At 24.6% G+C, this 23,583-nt stretch overlaps 3 protein-coding genes across 11 annotated transcripts in view; all 3 read left to right on the top strand.

The window, feature by feature from the left end:
• LOC122722173 overlaps window positions 1-23,401 on the top strand; it is a 30,776-nt gene extending 7,375 nt beyond the window's left edge. The window contains exons 6-11 of one of the 7 annotated variants that reach the window (XR_006349098.1): window positions 47-736; window positions 873-1,316; window positions 1,591-2,244; window positions 4,562-5,393; window positions 5,513-5,575; window positions 5,769-6,032. Coding sequence is in view for 5 of the 7 variants with exons in the window: in XM_043952189.1 (XP_043808124.1) it covers window positions 47-736; window positions 873-1,316; window positions 1,591-2,244; window positions 4,562-5,389; window positions 5,510-5,530 (2,637 nt within the window). In the remaining 2 variants the exon portion in view is untranslated. Of the gene's footprint in view, window positions 1-46; window positions 737-872; window positions 1,317-1,590; window positions 2,245-4,561; window positions 5,394-5,509; window positions 6,033-22,472 lie in introns of those variants that run through there. The other 6 variants (XR_006349096.1, XM_043952192.1, XM_043952189.1 and 3 more) reach the window with 6 other exon arrangements.
• The window catches only part of LOC110609174, a 105,442-nt gene continuing 102,385 nt past the window's right edge, over window positions 20,527-23,583 (top strand). For all 3 annotated transcript variants that reach the window (XM_043952140.1, XM_043952153.1, XM_043952149.1), the window contains exons 1-2: window positions 20,527-20,628; window positions 20,963-21,026. The gene's annotated coding sequence lies outside the window, so the exon portion shown is untranslated. The remainder of the gene's footprint in view (window positions 20,629-20,962; window positions 21,027-23,583) is intronic.
• Window positions 21,099-23,401, top strand: LOC110609192 (disease resistance protein UNI). The gene is made up of 2 exons (XM_021748609.2): window positions 21,099-21,198; window positions 21,375-23,401. Exon 2 carries the CDS (start codon window positions 21,395-21,397, stop codon window positions 22,214-22,216), a length of 822 nt encoding a protein of 273 aa, XP_021604301.1. The 5' UTR covers window positions 21,099-21,198; window positions 21,375-21,394; the 3' UTR covers window positions 22,217-23,401.

Genomic DNA, 23,583 nt, shown 5'->3' with positions numbered 1-23,583 from the left:
TAATTTTTGTTTACATAATCATTAATTCCTTGTTTTGCTTTGGTAGGTTGGATTCAGTGGCCTACAACATTTGAAACTCTCTGAATTTTCTCAACTAAAAGAGGCATGGAAAACCCAACTTCCAGTCAATTTCTTTTACAATTTAAGTTCCTTGGAAGTAGACGAGGTTGCATTTTCCTCCATTGTTGTTCCATCCAATCTACTGCCAATTCTAAATGATTTGGAAAAGCTTGAGGTCAGAAATTGTGATTCAGTGGAACAAGTATTTGGCCTAGAATGGCCAAACTTTGATGGACCATTTGGGAATTTGTTCAAGTTGAGTGAGTTAAAATTGATAAATCTTCCAATGTTGAGGCTTGTGTGGATTGAGATTCCCAAAGGAATTTTAGATCTCAGAAACCTTAAACTGCTCAAAATCTACAATTGTAGCAGTTTGAGATATATATTTACTCCTACCATCTGCTGTGGCCTTGAGCAACTCCAAGTGCTTGAAGTGAAAAGTTGTGCTATGGTTGAAGAAATCATCACAGAAGAATCTATGGATGAGATTAGATTTCCTCAACTAAACTCCATTATTCTTGAATCCTTGCCTAGATTAATCAATTTCAGTTCTGGCAGTGGTACTGTGCATTGTCCATCTCTGAAAGAGATTGCTGTAGTTGATTGCCCAACCACATTCACTTGTTCATTCTTTAGGGAAGCAGATGCAGCAATTGATAAAATTGTTGAGCGAAAGGTTGGTAGTCTATTTCTAATTGTTAAGAACTTTACTTTGAGTATGCTTTAATTTCTGGCATAAGAAGTATATAGTGACTAGTGATTGTCTTAGAAAATATGGACGAATGGTGATTAAGCAAAACATTTCACTGCAGGTATTTTTTCCTAATCTGAAGGACCTGAAACTGTCATCAATTGATGTTGAGATGATGTGGCATGCTCAACACTTGAAGTTGTCCTCTTATACTGAGAATTTAACAAGCTTGACTGTGGATGGCTGTGGGAATCTAAAATATCTATTATCATCATCAAGTATTGTGCATCTGAAGAGACTTGAGGTATGCAATTGTAAGATGATGGAGCAAGTGATACTCAGGGAGGGATTGGATGAAGAAATCATGTCACTCCATCACCTAGAGTCCCTGAAGCTCAAAGATCTGCCAAAACTCACCCGATTCTGCACAACTAATTTAGTTGAATGCTCTGCCTTAACAGAGATTTGCGTACAAAACTGCCCTCAAATGAGAACATTTGTTTCGAATTCTCCAACTTCAAATAATGAACTTGAAATTATAAACTCTGCTCTATTTGATGAAAAGGTATGTAGTTCCTTCCCTTAACAATGATTCTTAACATGTAGCCTTTTGTTTAAATGAATAATTTTGGTCAGTAAATTGCATGCTTCAAATCTCAATGAAATATTTGCTTAAATGGATTTTGATATATATATATATATATAGTCCATCCAAATCCAATTAGAATTACATGGACTAGACTGTAAATATTGACTTTTGATGAGGCACATGACTGGCCTACTCAAAATAAAATTATCATGTCTAGTTTATTCACCGAGACTATTGACATTTTTTACAGGTTGCATTCCCAAACTTGGAGAAAATGAAGATTCTTAACTGTGAAGAACTACTTAAAATCTTTCCATCCATGTGGCTGAGACGCCTCCAGAAGCTTGAGGATTTGATCATAGGCAATTGTGATTCACTGGAAGAGGTATTTGATCTACAAGAGATAATAAAATTGAAAGAAACAGTGACCATTCAGTTGAGAACTCTAGACATAAGAAACCTCCCTAATTTGAAGCATGTATGGAATAAGGATCCTATGGGACTTGTCTTGTTTGATAACCTAAGTTCAGTGGTGGTTTGGGATTGTCCAAATCTAAAAGCTATTTTCCCAGCTACAATAGCTAAAAATCTGCTGCAGCTAGAGAGACTAGATGTGCAAAGTTGTGGTGGGGTGGAGGAAATTGTTGCTCAGGACCAAGGAACAGAAGCAAGTATAGAGTTTCTTTTTCCTTGCTTAAAGTTCTTGAAGCTTCAGGAATTAAATGAACTCAAGTGCTTCTACTCAGGAATACACACTTTGGAATCTCCATTACTGAAGCATTTAACTGTGTATCACTGTGAGAAATTAAACATCCTTTGCCCTGAATCTGAGAACTTGCTAGAGACAGAGACGGAGAGCCAAGCTATGATTCAGGATCCACAACCGCTTTTCTCGTTTAGAAAGGTATGAGCCTCAATCCACTTTTTCTCATGTCAACAGCATTAGAATTTTCCTTTGCATATCTTAAAAAAAAATTGGTATTATTTTGTATATCTTCAAATGTCAGTTCTTATAATCACATGTAAGCATGAAACTTATTATACACTAAAGCTAAGCTAAATAGAGCATTATATTTATTATTATATATAGGAAGCACTGGGGTTGAATTTATTTTACACATCTACTGGAATGCAAGGTGAAAAATAGAAAAATAATGTATTTATATTCATTTATTTAATACACTTTGAAAGAAATATATATCATAATACAATTTGTACAAAAGGGTAATTTATTATTTAGTTCTTATAGTATAGAGAAACTCAATAATTAGTCCATTGAGTCTTTATATTATGAATAAATTTATTAGTTGGTCTTTAATTCTATAGTATAGTGGTTAAATAGTATTTTTTTTTTAATCCAAATTTCTAGAAGTTATTAAACTTTTAGAATACTTTTATTTGATTTCCCTTAATGGAATCTTTACATATAGTTTTGAAGTTAATGACCATTAAATTGTGATAAAGATTTAGTGCAAGTGAGGAGAGAGCCATGTGTAATTAAAGTACAAAATTTGAATAAATGGATACGCCACAAATATTGAAATGAAGTTTAGAATTAGTTAATACTTAACAGTAATAATAAGGTTAGCTCAACTAGAAAATTATATGGTAAAATATGTTAAATAAAACTGGATAAAGTTTAATAATATTTCACAATTTTTCAAAATTTTGTAAAATAGTTTTTTGAAAATTTGTCAAATTACGCTAAAAAAAATAAATGTTTGAATTAAATTGTCAAAATGTGAAAATATTTGACTTATTTTTGTAATTAGGCTTAATGAGAATTAATTATAACAAGTTCATGTAAATAAAAAAGTTAATTGACAAAAAAATCTCATATTATATAATTTTTTGCAATTCTATTATGTACTTTAAAAATAGTTAATTTAAAACTATATTTTTAAATTTTTAAAAATTGTATATGGCCGTTAAAATTTCAGTTAAACGGAGATGATCCCACGTCATTGTGACATCATCGTAATATAATATAAAATATTTATTAAAAAAATTATATATTTTATAATTTTTTGCAATTCTGTTTTATACTTTAAAAATAGCCAATTTAATCCTAAACTTTTAAAATGTTCACCAACTATATCGAACTGTTAGAAAAAACCATTAATTCACTCATAGAGATGCCACATTTTTTTAAAGACGAATATATCATGTCATTGTAACATTATTGTCTCATTAATTTTTATTCTGGTTTCGTTTAAAAAATTTTCATATTTGAATTCTTTCTCGACACGTGCTATAGAAGAAGCAGTAGTTAGCACCCATATTATTACAATATAATATCTAATATGAGAGATTTATATTTATATGGTGTTTATATTTATGAAATAATTATTAAAATTAATAAAAATTTTCAAATTTTCACTTAAATTATATATTGATGCCAAAAATTTCAAATTTAATTTTTTAGTGCAAGTTTAGTAATAACTATTATTAAAATATTAAATAAGATCAAATGAATTGACGAGAAAAAAAAAAAGACAATTAATAATCATATTTGATCTTTAATTATAGTTATGAATAAATTTAAATTGACATATGAAATTTAGTATTTTGACTCCGCTATATAATTTGAGGTAAATTTTACTTTTTATCCAATTTTTTAGTATGTGAATGATAATGTCGTATTTTCATTAATGAGACAACAATAAATTAATATTTTTTAATGGTGAGGTATAATTGGTAGAAGTTTTAAAGTATAAAATTAAATTGGCTATTTTTAAAGTATGCCGTAAAATTATAAAAAATTATAAAATACACAATTTTTTTTATGATCATTTTGTATTATATTGCGGTGATGTAGTAATAACGTGGTAATGAAGTGACGATGATATGACCCTGATGTAATATTTATGTTAGTAAGTTAATGGAAATTTTAATAGTTAGGTATAATTTTAAAAATTTAAATATATAAGTTTAAATTGACTATTTTAAAATATATGATAGAATTATAAAAGAATTATAAAATATAGATTTTTTTACAATTAATCCTAAAAATTATAAAATATAGATTTTTTTTTAGATTTAATTATAAAAAAAATTGATTGTCGAGTAAATTAATTGTCAATTTTTAACTATATAATTATTTAAATGCATAAAAATTGATTGATTGGTATAATTTTTTTAAAACACGAGAAGTCAATAAATAATAATATTTAGATGCAACATGAATGTTCAACATGTTTTCATTTGATTGATCTTTACAGGTTGTCTCCAACTTAAAGAAGTTAGCTCTAACAAGAAAGGATGCGGCAATGATATTGGAAGGCCAATTTCCAGCTGATCTCTTTCACAAACTCACAACCATTGGGATACATTGCTTTCATGATGAATCTGCAGTTTTTCCATTTGATCTCCTTGAAAGATTTCAGCCTATGGAAATTCTTCTAGTGGGTTGTAGTCAATTCAAGGAGCTGTTCCCATGTGATGGCTCTGTTGGTAGGAAAAAATATGTTGAGGTTCTTGGATGGATACGGTCGTTATTGTTGGATAACCTTCCTGATTTGACGGATATATGGAACCAAGACTCCCAACTAGACCAAGTTTTACAGTCTCTTGAACTTCTTAATGTTCAGAGGTGTAATAGTCTGGTTGCTTTAGCACCATCCTCTACTTCTTTCCAAAATCTAATCACGTTGAAAGTGTTGAAATGCAATGGATTACTTAGTCTAGTAACATCTTCCACAGCAAAAAGTCTGGTGCGACTCACAACAATGAGTATAAAAGAATGTGATGGATTGAAAGAGATAGTTGCAAATGATGGAGATGAAATTGAATTGAAAGAGGATATTATCTTTAGCAAATTGGAAAGTTTGGAACTTCATTATTTGTCGAACCTCGTTTGCTTTTGTTCATCAGAACACAGCTTCAAATTCCCCTCTTTGAAAAATGTAACTGTGAAGCAATGCCCCAAGCTGCAGGTTTTCTCAAAAGGAGTCTTAAACACAAGTAGCCTGCTGGGTGTACAAAAAGATGACCAATGGCATTGGAATGGCAATCTCAATGCTGCCATACAACAATTGTTTGCAGAAATAGTATGTATGTGTTAGTTAATCAAATTTCCACTTCTTTCTAAGCCATAGAATACTTACATTACATGTATTCTCTTCTTGATCCTGACATTGTTGTTCTTGAATGTTTTGGATGATATACAGAAGAATGCTAGAGAATATTGAATTATCGGCGCAAAGGTGATGCCAAGCACAAAAGTCATATCAAAGGTAGATTGTGAAAGGGCTTATTTATTCATAATGGAAGCATTTATGCAAGATATTGCTTTTTTTTTTTTTTTTTGAGATTTTAAAATGGTATAAGAATCATTTTGCCCTCATATTATTACTATTGCTAAAAGCATTCTATATTTGTTTTTTCGGAATTATAACTTAAACAAACTCCACTAATGCCATGTCTTAGGTTAATGTGAGATTGGTACTATTGCAAACAACCTAGCTAAAATCATGGATTATGGCTTCTGTCTACTATTGGATTCTTATCGAACTATGATTATTTCTGCTTTGGTCTCTGTTTTGTATGTTCCTATTGGTTTGTGTTTACTTTATATTCCTATAACATGTATATTGGGACGGTGTGATACCGAGTGCTTAATGAACGATGTATGTTAAGTTTTTTCCTGGTAATTTTTAATATGCATGAATGCAGGATTAGTTATATTTTGTGTTTGAACATCTTAACATGTAGATTTTAATGTGCTTCATTCTTTCATGTTAGATTGGATTTTGTGCAATAACAATTTCTGATTTGTTATTATATGACTATACTTTTTTTCTTTGGATTTTTCAAACTGGTCATTGGACATCTTCCTTGAATCTCTTGTGGTAAACTTCCTATCTCTATACTTTGCTTGAAGGATAGCTTCACCAACTTTTTTATTTTTCATGAAAGATCTCTACTCCTAAGCTTGAAGCTTTACTAATGACCTCCATAATAGATAGAGTTTTGAAATCATAAGATTCCGTAATGACTAAGATTTTGACTTTAAACTTTTCTGGTGGTGTGACTAAAATTTTTTCAATCACCTTTTAGATCTTCAAAATTTTCTCCAAATAATCTGATTTGATTCACTAGTCCACAAAATCGGTTAAAATCCGGTCAATATCGCTTCAATTCTACCAATGATCCCACCACCTCTATTAATGTGTCTCGTTTTACCTTTTTTTATTTACTTTTTCCAATTTACCTTTTCTATTTAAATAAATTATTTTTATAATAAAATAATATTTCCTTTCAATTTATGAACTTTTATTTATGTATGTAATTATATATTTTGTTCGATGTAAAATTATCAATTATTTATAATTTCGAGGCATGAACTTAATTATGTACGATTAACTTATATTATCAGTATTAACCCATAATGCTAGAGGAGATTAACTTATATCATCAGTATTAACCCATAATGCTAGAAGAGTAGTCTTTTACTACCTCAACCTTTTCCATTTTCAAATTTTTTTCAACTTATCCCATGCCTCTTTTAAGTATTTTACAGGCCATGATTCTATAGAAAATTACCTCAAACAATGCTAAATGAATGTAGTTCAAAGCCTTTGGCTTTTTTACTAAATCCTTCTTACTTTTTTTTAGTTGAGCAATAATTAGATTCTGTCTCAATTGTGGTGGTTTTTAGTCTATTTGAGTATTTTTCTATAAAGACATTACTTGTAGATGAGCCTTTATTTTAATAGTCCAAACTTGATAATTTTCTTCATAAATATCGGAGAATAAATTAGGGAGAAACTGAAACATAACATAGTGTAAATAACACATAAAAACTAACAGATAATATTCCCTCAATAACCAAGAAACTTATAATATTTTAAAAACTCCACAACTCTTAAAGATAAAGAGTTTTAGTACTACAATTAAAACTAAGAGACTACAAATTCAGATAAAATAGAAAGAGTTTTGAAATTTACTTTCTCATTATATTTTTTCGCATTATAAGTACTATTTATAGATGATTCATTTTTTCAAAACCAGCCGAATAATCTTCCGAATAGTCTGTGTTGTGGGTTCGCTCAAATAGATTATATAGACATATCGTTCATCATGCACTTTCTAATGAATTATTTTCATGTATATTATTATTACAATAAATCAAATGAAAGTTGAGAATCAATTACCACCAAATACAGTGTTAAAGATATGAAATTGTATCTTACAAAGTAATAAAAGTTCCAATATTAAAAAGATATAATATTATAAAAGAACTTGTTGGTCTATTCATAAAAATTGCCATATTTGTGAAATGATTATAAAAAAATATGAAAATGGAAAATTTAATTATGTACCTAAATCTAATAATCACATATTCAAAAAGAAGGAAAATTATTTTGTTTATGAAAATTTAGTTCATCCTGTGTCTCATTGCAAGAAAAGAATAATAAAAATAATAATCCTCTTAAGTGAAAGACAAATTTAGTTTAAAGAGATAATATAGTTATTCCGATTATTTTTTTTATGACTAATGTACTAAAATGAGTGGTAAATTCTGATACTATTAGACATATATGTACAAGTTTAGTAAAATTCTTGACGTGCCCAATATAATAGCAAACTTAATTTATGTGGTTTTATTAGAAAAGACTAATAAATTATAATGAAAAAAAAAATATTTTTATGTGCAGATGCTATTGTAAGGAAGGAATTTATGAGAAAATGAATAGAAATCCATCTTCTACCACTTACTATATGCTAGATACATATAAATATTTAGTAGTTAAAAAAAAAAAAAAAGGGAGATATGCGTTTTTTTATCACTTTGAGCGGAAGGTAAAATAAAAAGAGAATAAAAATTTATTAACATAAAATTTTAATTTAGATGTAAAATTCTCTGTCAATAAATAGAGAAATATAAATTATATTCCTTTATATTATTTTCTCACTTTCATTTAATTGAAAAATATATTAAAATATTTTAAAAATTTTTAAAAATTTATAAATTAGTTTTTTTTTAATTTTAAAAAATTATTTAATTTCTATAATTTTAAAAAATTTATTAATTAATTTCTCAAATTTTTAAAAAATCTACTAATTAGTCCCTTTATATTCAGAATTTTAAATTTTTTTATAATATTTGAAAGTAAAAAGTAATAGAGAGATTAATTAATAAATTTTTTAAAATATTAGAAACGTTTTAATATATATTTTAAATTCGATAGATCAACTAATTGAGTTTCTTATATTATAAAAATTAAGTAGTAATTTTTTTTTATTAAATTTATTATATAATTATTATTGAATTTTAAAAATGTGATAAAAGTTATTTTATTTTTTTAAAAAAAATAATTAAACACTATTATATTTTGACTCTAATTTAAGAAAAATTATTTTTTAAATTCTGGTATAAATATGGAGTTGTTTTTTTTTTTATTTGATTGGACAAAAACCCAATAATTGAGCCCTGCACTTGCCCACAACTCTTCTTCTTCTTCTAGATTTTTAATTCAATTATAAGATACAAATAGTCATTATAGGATAAGGAAATGAATAAATAAAGATACTGATAATCAATGTAGCTAAACTATATATGTGGTCTTTAATAATTAAAACTGATTGATTTTTTATTTGTGGAGCCCACTATCAATAAGAGATAATGGCAAATAATTTTAATTCCATTCGTGTTTTAATATATATATTCCTACTTAAATTTATATATATCATATTATTAAATTAAAAAATTAAATTTAATGAAAATAATAGATCATCATATTAATTAGCACTATAAATTAATAATTTAATATAATTCAAAAAGAATAATTATACATTAAACAAAATTTAAATTTTTTAATTTTAATAATTATATTCTAAATTTTTCTATACAAATTTACTCAAAATTAGTTTTCTGGTTTAATATAATTTTTTAATTTTAATTTAGTTTACTTATAAATTCCAATTGACACATTTTTAAAAATTAATAACTTACTTTTTAATATCAATAAAGGTAATTTTTTGGGTTATTTAAGTCATAGTACTGCAGTGATATTAGTTCTAAGAAATCAAGAATACTATATTTTTTATTTGTAAAATTAATTATATTTTTTCATATTCACACCAAGAGAATTAAAAATAACTGAAAGTATTAAAAAAAAGTCATAAATTAAATTAAAAGTAGTTATTTTTTATAAATTAAATTGATTATTATTTTAATTTTATTATATAAATATGATAAGGCTTAGCCTGGTGGAAAGTGCATCCTGATGGACCTGAGAAGTCTAAGATTCGACTCCCCCAACCCCTGTTTCAAAAAAAAAAATATGACTAAATTAAACCTAACAAAATTAAAATTAATTTTGGATATTTGTTAAGAAAAAAAAGAAAATTTTAGAGTAATAATCGCTGAAATTGATAAAATTTAAATTATTTTATAATTATATTAAAATATTAATTTAAAATATTGACTAAATGATGCCAAAACGTTTTTATTAGATTTAATTATTTAACTTAATAATATAATATAAATAAATTTAGATATTTAGTATACAATAGTATTAGTTAATTTTTTATAATTTAAAATATATTTTATTAAAATTTGAATAATTTAAAATTAAATAGTAATAATTAAACACTATCATCTTTTATAGATATAGGGTAACTTTCACTCTAATTTAAGAAAAATTATTTTTTAAATTCTGATATAAATATAAAGTTTTTTTTTCTTTTGAATTTATGACTATTGAATTAATTACATTTTATAGTTATCAATAAGAGATAATGGCAAATAATTTTAATCTATTCTTGTTTTAATATATATATTCCTACTTAAATTTATATATATCATATTATTAAATTAAAAAAATTATATTTAACGAAAATACTATATCATCATATTAATTAGTAGTATAAATTAATAATTTAATATAATTGAAAAAATAATTGTACAATAAAATAAAATCTAAATTTTTTAATTTTAATAATTATATTTTAAATTTTTCTTTATAAATATACTCAAAATTAATTTTTTTAATTTAATATAATCTTTTAATTTTAATTTAATTTACTTATAAATTACAAAAACGCCTATTTTTAAAAGTTAATAACTTACTTTCTGACACATTTTTATATCAATAAATGTAATTTTTTTTGGGTCATTTAAGTCATAATACTGTGATGATATTAGTTCTAAGAAATTAAAAATATTATATTTTCTATTTGTAAAATTAATTATATTTTTTATATTTATTTCGACTGAATTAAAAGGCTCATATTAATTTAATTAATTCAAAATGACTGAAGTTATTAGTTTTATCCTATAAATATGATAAGTAAGACTAATTTTCTAAATAAAGAGAATGTGATTCTTGATATTTTAGAGATAGTATCATTAATACTCATACAATGCAAAAGGTGTTAGAAAATAAACTACTGTCATTTAAAATTATACGAAAATTGAATTAAAATTGAAAAATTAAACCTAACAAAATTAAATTTAATTTTGAATATTTGTTAAGAAAAAAACAAAGTTTAGAGTAATATTCGCTGAAATTGGTAAATTTTAAATTTAATCTCGAATCGATCTTTGTATTTTTAAAATCAAATAATTAAATTTTTTTATAATTAATTCTTTAAAATTAAAGATTTTTCTATTAATAATTCTATTAACCAATAGATTAAAAATATAATAAATATTTTAAATATTTAAAATATGACCACTTAAGTACCTGCAAACGTGGATCAACATTTTATTTCGAAAAAAATATACTTTAATTCTTGAATTTTAGTATAATTAATGAATCAATACTTATATTTTTAAAATCGAACCTTTAAAACCCTCTATATTTAATCCACACAAAACCACATTCATTTCATTTATTATAGATGTTAGTTCAAAATTAATAGATAGTTATACTTCTGCAAATATATTTTATGAAAATCTACAACCTAAGTAAGATACCATTTAATAATAATTAAAAATTAAACTTTTTTTGTGAAAATTGAATGAAAAAGCCATTTACGAAAGTTTGGAAGCTATCACATACTGAAATATTTTAATAAATAAAAATTAAAGAATAAAAGTGATAAAAATAGTTGAATATAATAATTTAGATAAAAGTTACTAGGAACTTGGGTGTTTTTTAAATTTTAATAGGTGAAAAAAAATAGATGGAATTCTAATTCTTTAATGGTTTTAATTTTAAAAAGGGCAATAAAAATATTTTTTATATTTTTAATAAAAAATAATGAATAAAAGAACTGAAGTTTAGACAGATTGATTATACAAAAATTTAAATATTTAATTTTAAAAATATATGAATCAATTTATCAATTATGTTAAAATTTAAAAATTAAAAGTATGATTTACTCTTTAAAAAGAATAATAAAAATATTTTCACGCTTTTAATAGTAAGAAATCGATAGAAGGACTATAGTTTAGAGTACTAATTATGGAAAGATTTAAATATTTAACTTAAAAAATATAGAAATCAATCCGTTAATTATACTAAACTCACATATTAAAGTATAATTTATTAATAATTAAAAGAAAAACATAAAATTTTAATGTAATGTAGCCTTAAACATGGAACTATATCCACTAGCATTTATTTTCCATTATCCATAATAAAAGCATCCATTATAAATTTATGTTATTTATCTATCAATCTAATTACATGCAATCAATCATTCACCGAAAACTAATCATAGTAAATATATTTATTATTCACTCTAGATCTCCAATTTAAAAATAACCCCACATATTTACTATAATTACATTATATATTACAAAAGTGTGTCACATTGCGAGGAATAAAAACCCTTCTCCACAATTGAGTAAAATTTTTTCTACAATTAAAAAGTCTCTCACTATAATTTTATATTCAATTGAGCAAAACTATACCTTTACTAATTATAGTTTTATACTTTTTGGTTCTCATCTAATTTTAGGAATAATATATGAATAAAAAATCTACCCTTTATAATTCTCTATATATAAAGAAATAAATATTTCACAAAAGAGTATCTCATTAGAGTTATAAATCAGAAATATCACAATAATAAGATCAACCTAAAAATTAAAAACAAATAAAAAATATTATAATTAATTTAAAAATAATTAAAAACTTAAACTTTATATATTTTGTAATTATTCCCTAACTTTTGTAACAATTATATTTTGCCGTGAATGGGGTAATTAAAGACTGTTAATGGTCATAGAGAAATTTTGTTTACTGCTCTTTGAGTAATAATGAAGAAATCTTGCTTAATGCTCTTTGAAAATAAATTTTTTTACTATCAATTATTAAAACAGTTTGATGAAAAAAATAAAAAAATTGCTCTTAATTTATTTTTTTAATGGACTATTTTCTCCTTATGACCTCTAGTATTTTTTTAGGAATAAAAAAGCGTACATCATAAAATATGAAAATATTTAGGTATTTGAATTCTAATGGAATATACTGCACTTCCGTATAATTTTTAAACTCTAAATTATATGTATGATTCACAAAAAATAAGTGATATTGACTCTGTGATATAAAGTCAATATTTAATTATATAATTTAATTATTTTGATCATAAAAAATTTATGATTTTTCAATAAAAATATATTAAAACTGAGGAATCTTAAATTTTTTTACTATTATAATTATTATTTGTAATTTACATACCCTTCACTATTGGGCTATAAATAATAAGATACAAATAATTATTGTAAGAGCGGTAAATTAGCCTTTATAATCTTTACCACTAAAGTGATTGTTTGTGGAAAATGAAGCTGCTTATAATAATTGAGTTTTTTTTTTTTAATTTCCTTTTTCTTCTAATTAAAAAAAAGATTATTTTGAATTTGCTTTATCATAATTATGGCAAGAAGATGGTGACAAAAAAGGAAAAACCTATAGTTAAGATGTCAAAACAACATGATTAATTTAATTTTTAATTAGGTAAAATTCAATGGAATTACATTTTTTAAAATAAATTAAATTTAAAAAAATTTGAATAATAAAAAATTTTCACATTTTCCTGTTGTTGGAACTTGTGATTGATTATGAATATCATGAACCTCCATAACGAGAATAAACAACAAATTTTCAGAATTATGTGAAGGAAATAAATATAATACAAGTACGAAATAAAGAAAAAAAAAATGTATAATAAAGTGCGAGATTGACTTCTTGATTCTACATCAGAAAAAGGGTAATTATAAAAAATTATATTATAGTTTAATGATTTTTTTAAATAAAGTTTTATAATTTAATTTACAATAAAAAGAGTTTCATAATTTTAAATCGTTAATAAAGTGATATTTTTTTATTTAATTTTATTAATAAATTAATATTTAAAATTAATTAAAAATAATTTTTAATTAAGGTAAATTATATTTTAATTTTTAAAATTTTATAAAATATATCATTTAATTCAAATACTTATAAATTTATTTAAAAAATTTTATTTTATAATAAAATGTCCTTTTAATTATAATTTATTCTTATATTTTTATAAATTGATCCATAAATATTATAATTATTTATACATAAAAATTTATATATTTTTCTAAATTAATCTCACATATTTATTAAATTTAATATTTCAAAATAAATTAATAAAATAAATGTTAAATAAAAAATTTTGATACAATATACGTCCACAATCAAGTATAAAGAGTTCTTTATAATCTAAATTTTTTTTAATGATTTTTTATTAATTAGAATAAAAAGAAAATATTTTATTTTTTATTTTATTTTATTTTATTATTTTTCATATTTTAAAATATTAAAATTTAATAAATAGAGAGATTAATTCATAAATATAAAGATTTATTAGTAATTACAATATCTATAAAAATATACAAATTAATTTCAATTAAAAATATAAAATTTAAATTAAAAAATTATTTTATTAATCAAATAAAATTTAATAAAATAAATTTAAAAATATAAAAACTAAAATATAACTTTTACTCTATTGTATTCTATTTTCAAACCATAGAATAGTTTTTTATAATTATCATTAAAAAAAAATATTAGCTACAATTACGTACATGAAATGTGATTATTTAACACTCTCCATTATTTCAACATTTATTATTATCTCTTCTCAATTAATTATTAATTATTATACATTTCAACTAATAATAAGAGATAAAGCATTGAAAAATCACTTCAAATAATTGTCACAAGGACTGAATATCCGATCAGTTTGATTTAAAATCAAACCGAGTTAAAAAAATTAAATTAAATTATTAAAATTTTATAAATCAAATCAAATCAATTGAAATAAATAACTAAATTAAATCTAACTGAATTTTTTTGATTAAATTCAGTTCGATTATTCAATCTCTTCACTGGACTGAAAAAATCGTGCTACGACTAACAAAATAAATATAAAATTTCAAAGATTTAAATAGCTAAAAATCAAGAATTACAAATTTTTATCTTGAATACAAATGTAATAAAAATTTAATAAATTTATTACAAATCAAGATTATAAGAATTCACCCTGGATTAATAAGGCCAGAAGCTGGGTATGCGCTAGGCTATACGTGGGCATTGTTATAGCCTGCAAATAAGCTTGTTAGCTTTCTCTCTATCTCTACCTTTCAATTCAACATCTAAAAAAAATTTTCATGTGTGGTGAATCTGGTGGGATCCATCTCGGATCCGGTGTATTAAGATCCTAGAATTTTAGAGATTAAACAGTAGAATTTTTGAAAAATAATATTAGAATAAATTAGTGTAAAATGAAATTAGTGTAAATTTTAAATTTTTTGATAATATTTAAAAATTAAAATTGTAGAAAAATTAATTAATAAATTTTTTAAAATATTAAAAATATTTTAATATATTTTTTAAAATTTATAAATTAATTAATAAATTTTTTTATATTAAAATGTGGTAAGAATAATTTTATTTTTTTAAAAAATAATTAAACACTATCATATTTGATAGATATACGGTAATTTTTACTCTAATTTAAAAAAATTATTTTTTAAATTTTAGTATAGATATAGTTTTTTTTTATTGGACAAAAGCCCAATAATTGACCCCTGCTCTTGCCCACAACTGAAGTGGATGTATACGTCGTCTTTAATAATTAAAAATGATTGATATTCTATTTGTGGAGCCCACTATAATAGACCTCTGCACTTACCATAACTTTTCTTTTCTTTTCTTTTATGATAATGGACTCATAACTTTTTTTTTTTCTTTCCTTCTTTTCTTTCCTTTTTTTTTTCCTTTTGAATTTATGACTATTGAATTAATTACATTTATCAATAAGAAATAATAGCAAATAATTTTAATTCATTCGTGTTTTAATATATATAGTCCTACTTAAATTTATATATATCATATTATTAAATTAAAAAAATTAAATTTATTGAAAATAATAGATCATCATATTAATTAGCACCATAAATTAATAATTTAATATAATTCAAAAAGAATAATTATACGTTAAACAAAATTTAAACTTTTTAATTGAATAATTATATTCTAAATTTTTCTATACAAATTTACTCAAAATTAGTTTTCTGATTTAATATAATTTTTTAATTTTTAATTTAGTTTACTTATAAATTGCAATGATACATTTTTAAAAATTAATAACTTACTTTTTCACATCAATAAATGTAATTTTTTGGGTTATTCAAGTTATAGTACGATAGTGATATTAGTTCTAACAAATCAAGAATACTATATTTTTTATTTGTAAAATTAATTATACTTTTTATATTCATTCCGACATAGTTAAAAAATTAATATCAATTTAATTAACTCAAAATGATTGAGATTATTAAAAAAATAAATAAGTTATAAATTAAAATAAAAGTAACTATTTTCGATAAATTATATTGATTGTTATTTTAGTATTATTAAAAAATTAATTTTTCATAATTAAAATTTACATTTAAATTTAAATAAAAAAATTTAAATTATTTTGAAATAGTAGTTAAAAAAAAGGGAGATGCCGTTTTTTTATCATTCTGAGCAGAAGATAAAATAAAAAGAGAATAAAAAATTATTAACATAAAATTTTAATTTAGATGTAAAATTCTCTGTCAATAAATAGAGAAATATAAATAATATTCCTAAATATTATTTTCTTACTTTTATTTGATTGAAAAATAAATAAAAAATTATTATGATAATACGTTTTAATCCTTATATTTTAGCATATTTAACGAATTGATCTCTATATTTTTAAAATCAAGCATGTAAATTTTTTATAATTAGTTCTTCCAAATTAAATATTTTTTTATTCATAATTCTATTACTCAAAATAAATATTTTAAATACTTAAAATATCATCATGACTACTTAAGTCCCTACAAATATGGATTAACATTTTATTTTGAAAAAAATCACAATTTAATCTCTAAATTTTAGTATATTGAATCTACACAAAACTATGTTCATTCCATTTATAGTAGACATTAGCTCAAAGCCAATGGGTGGTCAAACTCTTGAAAATAATTTTCTTCCTAAAATAAATTTTTATAAAAATTTACAATTTACTTAAACTTACTTAATACCACTTAAAAATTGTTAAAAATGTAAATTTTTTTTTTTTTTGTGAAAATTGAATGAAAAAGCCATTTATGAAAATTTTGAAGTTATCAAATACTGAAATATTTTAATAAATAGAAATCAAAGGATAAAAGTGATAAAAAATAATTGAATATGATAATTTGGACAAAAATTATTAAGAACTTGAGTGTTTTTTAAATTTTAATTGATCGAAAAAAAATAAATAGAATTCTAACTCTTTAATAGTTTTAATTTTCAAAAGGGCAATAAAGATATTTTTATATTTTTATGCCACAAATAATAAATAAAATAAATAAAATTTGGACAGACTAATTATATAGAAATTTAAGTATTTAGTTATAAAAATATATGAATCAATCTATTAATTATGTTAAAAATTAAGCACTAAAGTATTATTTATTTTTTGAAAAGAGTAATAAAAATATTTTCATGCTTTCAATCGCAAGAAATCGATGCGGTCCCTATATAGAACTACATCCACCGGCATCAATTTTCCATTATCCATAATTAAAGCATCCATTATAAATTTATGTTATTTATCTATTAATCCAATTATACACAATCAATCATTCACCGAAAACTAATCATAGTAAATATATTTGGTATTCACTCTCAGTTTCCAATTTAAGAATAACTCTATGTATTTATTATAATTATATTATGCACTACAAAAGTGCATCACAACACAATAGGTAAAAGTCATTTTCCATAATTGGGTAAAATTTTTTCTACCATTTATAATTCTCTATCCGTAAAGAAATATATCCTTCACAAAATAGTATTTTATAACTCTATCTTATTAGAGTTATAAGTCAGAAATATCACAATAATAAAATCAACCTAAAAATTAAAAATAAATAAATAAATATTATAATTAATTCAAAAAAAAAATAAGAAAAACAATAAAAAACTTAAACTTTATATATCTTGTAATTATACTCTAGTTTTTGTAACAATTATACTTTGCCGTGAATGAGATAATTAAAGGTTATTTACTGCTCTTTGAATAACGATGGAGAAATCTTGCTCAATGCTCTCTAAAAAAAAAATTCTACTCTTTTTTCTCAAAAAGCTATCGATTATTTAAACAGATTGATGAAAAAACAAAAAATCTGCTTTTAATTTATTTTTTTAATAGACTATTTTGTCGTGAGTATCGGACTACTTCCTGTATGATTCAGATAACCTCATGTATTTCAATTTTCAAACTACAAAATAGCTTTTTATAATTATCCCTAACAAAAATATTAGCAATATTCACTTGAAATGTAATTGTTTATCACTCTCCATTTTATTGGTTGAAATATATTTATTATTATTTTTTCTCAACTCAATTAATTATTAATTATACATTTTAACTAATAAGAGATAGAGTGTTAAACAATCACCTTTAAGTGATTAGAGCTGAATATTCGATCAATTTACTTCAAAATCAAATTGAATTAAAAAAATTAAATCGAATTATTAAAATTTTATAAACCGAATCAAACCAATCAAAATAAATAATTGAATTGAATCAAATTAAATTTTTTTTAATTCAATTCAGTTTAATTATTCAATCTCTTCACTGAATTGAAATAATCATGCTTAAGAAATTATCAAATTCAGAAAATGCAACCAACAACTAACAAATCAAATATAAAATTTTAAAGATCTAAATAATTACAAATTAAGAATTACAAATGTTCATTTTTGTTATAAATGTAATAAAAATTCAATAAATTTATTAGAAATCAAGATCACAAGAACTCAAATTCAAAATTACATATGAAGATGAATGAAGGACTAAAAGAGTGCGACAATGATAGCAAAATGAAGGATAAAGGGGGAGAATATGATAGATTTGCGTTTGGCTTCGAAACTCCTGATAAGACCGCAACGGGCAAGAAGAGTAACAAACGAGGGAGAGCAGCAGGCAAGGCAAGAGAAAAGAGCGACGGGCTAGAGGGAGAGAGGCAATGAGAGGGAGAGTGGTGGTGAAAGGGAGAGCGGCGATAAAGGAGGAAAAATATTAAGTTATCGGAGATCGAGAATTTCAAAAAGACAAAAAAGGGAAAGATGATGAAAATAAAAATATGGCTTGAATCATTCCAATTAAAATAAATGGTTTAAATTCTCCGTATTAAGTTAATGGAAAAAATAAAAGATACATTACAATCCTAAGTGTCAAAGATCTTATGGAAGTTAAGATCTTTGAATGTCTAAAATGAATACTTTCCACCACTCTATATAATTACTCATCATAAACTTACCCATTATAAAGACATATAACAATATATAATATAGTGATTTAATTCAGTTAAAATGAATTTATATTTTTTAAAATCAAATCAAACTGATTGAATTTATTTTTTTAAAAGTAAAGAGAACTAAATTTTTAATAAATCAAATTAAAAATTTATTTCGATTCGATTCGATATATTATTTTGGTTAAAATTTAATTCTGTTTACTGTCACTAGCATTTCTCAATAATAATCTTTTATTTTTTTTATGAAATATTACTCTTGTATCTGTCATACTTTATATTAGTTATTTCTTTCAATTTTTATTCTATCAATTTTATAATTTTTATTTATATTTTTTAGCTAATATAAAATTATTGTTCACTTTTTTATTATAATAATATATTTATTAACTATTATAATTCTATTTAATTTAATTCTATTTTTTAAAAATTTTTTAAAATTATTTTTTAATATTTAATTAAATTAATATTTTTAAAATACATATAATTAAAAATTGATAAAAATATTTTTTTAATATGCCTGACAAAATAAAATAGGAAGTATTTTTTTTTTTTTATGTACCTTGCATCAGTTAAGGGCTTTGCTGAAGTGGTAGTCAAACTCTTTTTAAAAGAGCAATTTACTTTTTTACTAGTTTACCTTAGATTTGTCCAAGTTTTTTTTGGTCCGAAGATTTGTTTAAATTTAATAAACTTTCATAGGAGTATGGATTAACTGTGTTTATGTAGGCTTACTTAACTGTGTTTAATTTTCTGTTAAGAGAACATCTTAAATTTTTTTTTTTTTATACTTAACGAGTAATATTAATGTAGGAATTAATTAATAAATTTTTTAAAATATTAAAAATATTATAATATATTTTTCAAAATAAATACTTTTATAATATAAAAATTAAATAATAATTTCTATTTAAAAAATTACCAATATATTTATTTTAATATTACTTAAAATAATAGATGAAATTGTCTTCAAATGTTGACTCTATTAATTAGTCATTAATGTAGGAGTACATAAATTATAAAATGTTGATTAAATGATTAACCGATTGACAATTTAATAACAGACTGATTAATTTGATGATAGGACGATTGATTTGATGATTATTCACTGAAATATATTATTTTGTAAGTGAAATTTATTAATTAGGATGATATTATTTTAATTTGAGTTATTTAAAAATACTGTGCATTGGACGAGATAAGTTTCAAGGCTTAATATAGATATATCTGAGGTATTAACAATTAAAAAACCTTCTCTATTAATTACATTAATTTATTGTTTGCGGTAACAGAAGAAACACCGACAGAAAAAAACAGAGGACCCATTTTTCCTATGGAAAAGGACAGAGGAATCAATTGTGTGGAGCCCATATGATAATTGAGCTGAGCATATTGACTATAACTTCTTCACTTGCTCTTCTGCTTCTCAGTGCATTCAATTTGGCTTTAATTCTCGGTAGAAATCAACCGATCACTTTGCTCTCTGTCGCTCTGCATACCCCGATTGCTGTTCAACTGCTGAAGGTAACAAGTTTCTTTTAAATGTAGTACTTAATTCTATAATTTGTTGGTACTGTTTATCTGTTTATTCAGATTTTTCATTTATTTATTTGCTCATATTTTATGCCATTTTTTATGGTAGATTTGCAAAAGAGAAACCCTTTTGATTTTTTTTTTTTATTTTTTAGTTATTTATTTATTTCTCTTTACCTTAGGTCTATGCTTGATAAAGGAGTTGCTTTTGTATGTCTCTCGTTATATTATGTTTTTATTTAAAAATCTGCACTCAAAAATCTTTACTCGCAAAAATTACTTTACTGTTTGGTTTCTATTTTTCATTTTCTTTAATTATTTTCAGTAGTAATCAGCTGATCATATTGCTCCATCTGTCTCTCTCTTTACATGCTTTGATAATGCTAAAGGTAACAAGCGTTCCTTTTATCTTTTTACCACTCAGTTTCTTTGATACTTTGTTTTTTTTTTTTTTCCATATTAATTTGCTTTGATACCGTTTCTTCAATTATGTATGTTGTCTCTCTTTAGTGGTAATCAGCTGATCATCTTGCTGGATCTGTCTCTCTTTCATTGTTAAAGGTAACAAGATCTCCTTTTATTTTTATCACTCAATTCCATAGTATCTTTGTGTCATTTTTAAGATAGACTTATTTTAGTATTCTTTTGCTTTTTATTTCTCAATTTGCTTTGAAAACTCTGTTCGTTTTCACCTCTCATTTTATTCTAATAACTTATAGCTGTTATTCTCTACCTAGAGAAAAAAAAAGAGCAGCAAATGGAGTTTGCAAAGTTAGCTGTGGATCCCATTGTATCCAAAGTTTTCGAACTGTTGGTTAATCCTGTTGTGCGTCAGATCAAATATGTATTCAACTACAGTGCCAACATCCACAATCTCGAAGAAGAAGTTCAAAAGCTCAGTGATGCTAAACAAAGGGTTAAGCACACTGTTGAGGTGGCTGGGCGGAATCCACTAGAACAAATTGAAGCTGATGTTCAGCAGGGGTTGGCTAAGGTGGATAGTGGCGCTGAAGATGCAGATAAAATTCTTCTTCAACATAAAGATGGAGGAAAATGGAGGTGCTTCATGGGATTGTGTCCAAATTTGATCAGGCGCCACCAGATTAGTAGAAAAGCCAGTAAAGAAATACCAATCATTGTTGGAGTCCGAGAAGGGGGAAATTTTCCCAGAGTTTCCTACCGTGCTCCACCACAGGGCATAGTGGCAGTCAAAGAGTGTGAAGCCTTTGAATCAAGAACATCTGTTGTAGATGAAATCTTGAATGCTTTAAAAGATGCTGACGTCAATCTCATTGGAGTGTACGGAATGGGAGGCGTGGGTAAAACCACACTTGTGAAACACATTGCCACTCCGGTCAGGGAACTCGGAATCTTCAAATTGGTGGTTATAGCAACTTTCACCAACAGTGTGGTTGTGACAAGTGTTCAGCAAGAAATTGCAGAATGGCTAGACTTCAAACTTGGTGCGGAGTCTATTTCAGTACAAGCAGCTCGATTGAGTGAGCGAATCAAAAAAGAAGAGAAAATTCTAATAATTCTTGATGATATATGGGCAGCAATCAAACTAGATGAGATATGATTCCTTATGGCACTGATCATAATGGAAGCAAGATACTTATGACGTCTAGAAATCAATCTGTATTGTCGGAAAGCAAGATACTTATGACGTCCAGAAATCAATCTGTATTGTCGGAAATGGGTGTACAGAGAGATTTCAGGCTTGAAGTTTTAGAGCATCAAGAGGCAGTGTAAAATAGTTATTTCTTCTATATATTTGCAAACTTTTAGATGCAACATGAATGTTCAACATGTTTTCATTTGATTGATCTTTACAGGTTGTCTCCAACTTGGAGAGGTTAGCTCTAACAATAAAGGATGCGGCAACGAAATGGGAAGGCCAGTTTTCAGCTGATCTCTTTCACAAACTCACAGCCATTGGGATATGTTGCTTTCATGATGAATCTAGCTTTTCCATTTGATCTCCTTGAAAGATTTCAGCCTATGGAAATTCTTGGAGTGGGTTGTCGTCAATTCAAGGAGCTGTTCCCATGTGATGGCTTTGTTGGTAGGAAAAAATATGCTGAGGTTCTTGGATGGATACTGTCGTTATTGTTGGATAACCTTCCTGATTTGACGGATATATGGAACCAAGACTCCCAACTTGACCAAGTTTTACAGTCTCTTGAACTTCTTCATGTTCAGAGGTGTAACAGTCTGGTTGCTTTAGCACCATCCTCTACTTCTTTCCAAAATCTAATCACGTTGTAAGTGTTGAAATGCAATGGATTGCTTAGTCTAGTAACATTTTCCACAACAAAAAGTCTGGTACAACCCACAACAATGAGTATAAAAGAATGTGATGGATTGAAAGAGATAGTTGCAAATGATGGAGATGAAATTGAATTGAAAGAGGATATTATCTTCAGCAAATTGGAAAGTTTGGAACTTCATTATTTATCGAGCCTCGTTTGCTTTTGTTCATCACAACACAGATTCAAATTCCCCTCTTTGAAAAAGGTAACTGTGAAGCAATGCCCCAAGCTGCAGGTTTTCTCAAAATTAGTCTAGTCTGCTGGGTGTACAAAAAGATGACCAATGGCATTGGAATGGCAATCTCAATACCGAGTGCTTAATGGTCGATGTATGTTAAGTTTTTTCCTAGTGATTTTTAATATTTATGAATACATTATTAGTTATATTTTGTACTAATATACTGCCCGTTGTGATATATTTGAGAATCAAGATGGCCTAATGTGTTTGAACATCTTAACATGTAGACTTTAACGTGCTTCATTCTTCCATGTCAGATAGGATTTTGTGCAATAACAATTCTTGATTCCTTGTTACATGATTAGACTTTTCTTCTTTGCATTTTTCAAACTTTCATTTGACTTCTTCCTTAAATCTCTTGTGGTAAACTTTCTATCTCTATACTTTGCTTCAAGG

The sequence above is a fragment of the Manihot esculenta genome, chromosome 2 (assembly GCF_001659605.2).
Source record: "Manihot esculenta cultivar AM560-2 chromosome 2, M.esculenta_v8, whole genome shotgun sequence".
Classification (NCBI taxonomy): Eukaryota; Viridiplantae; Streptophyta; class Magnoliopsida; order Malpighiales; family Euphorbiaceae; genus Manihot; species Manihot esculenta.
The sequence above is the reverse complement of the archived record's forward strand: the minus strand, read 5'-3'. Positions and strand labels throughout refer to the sequence as shown.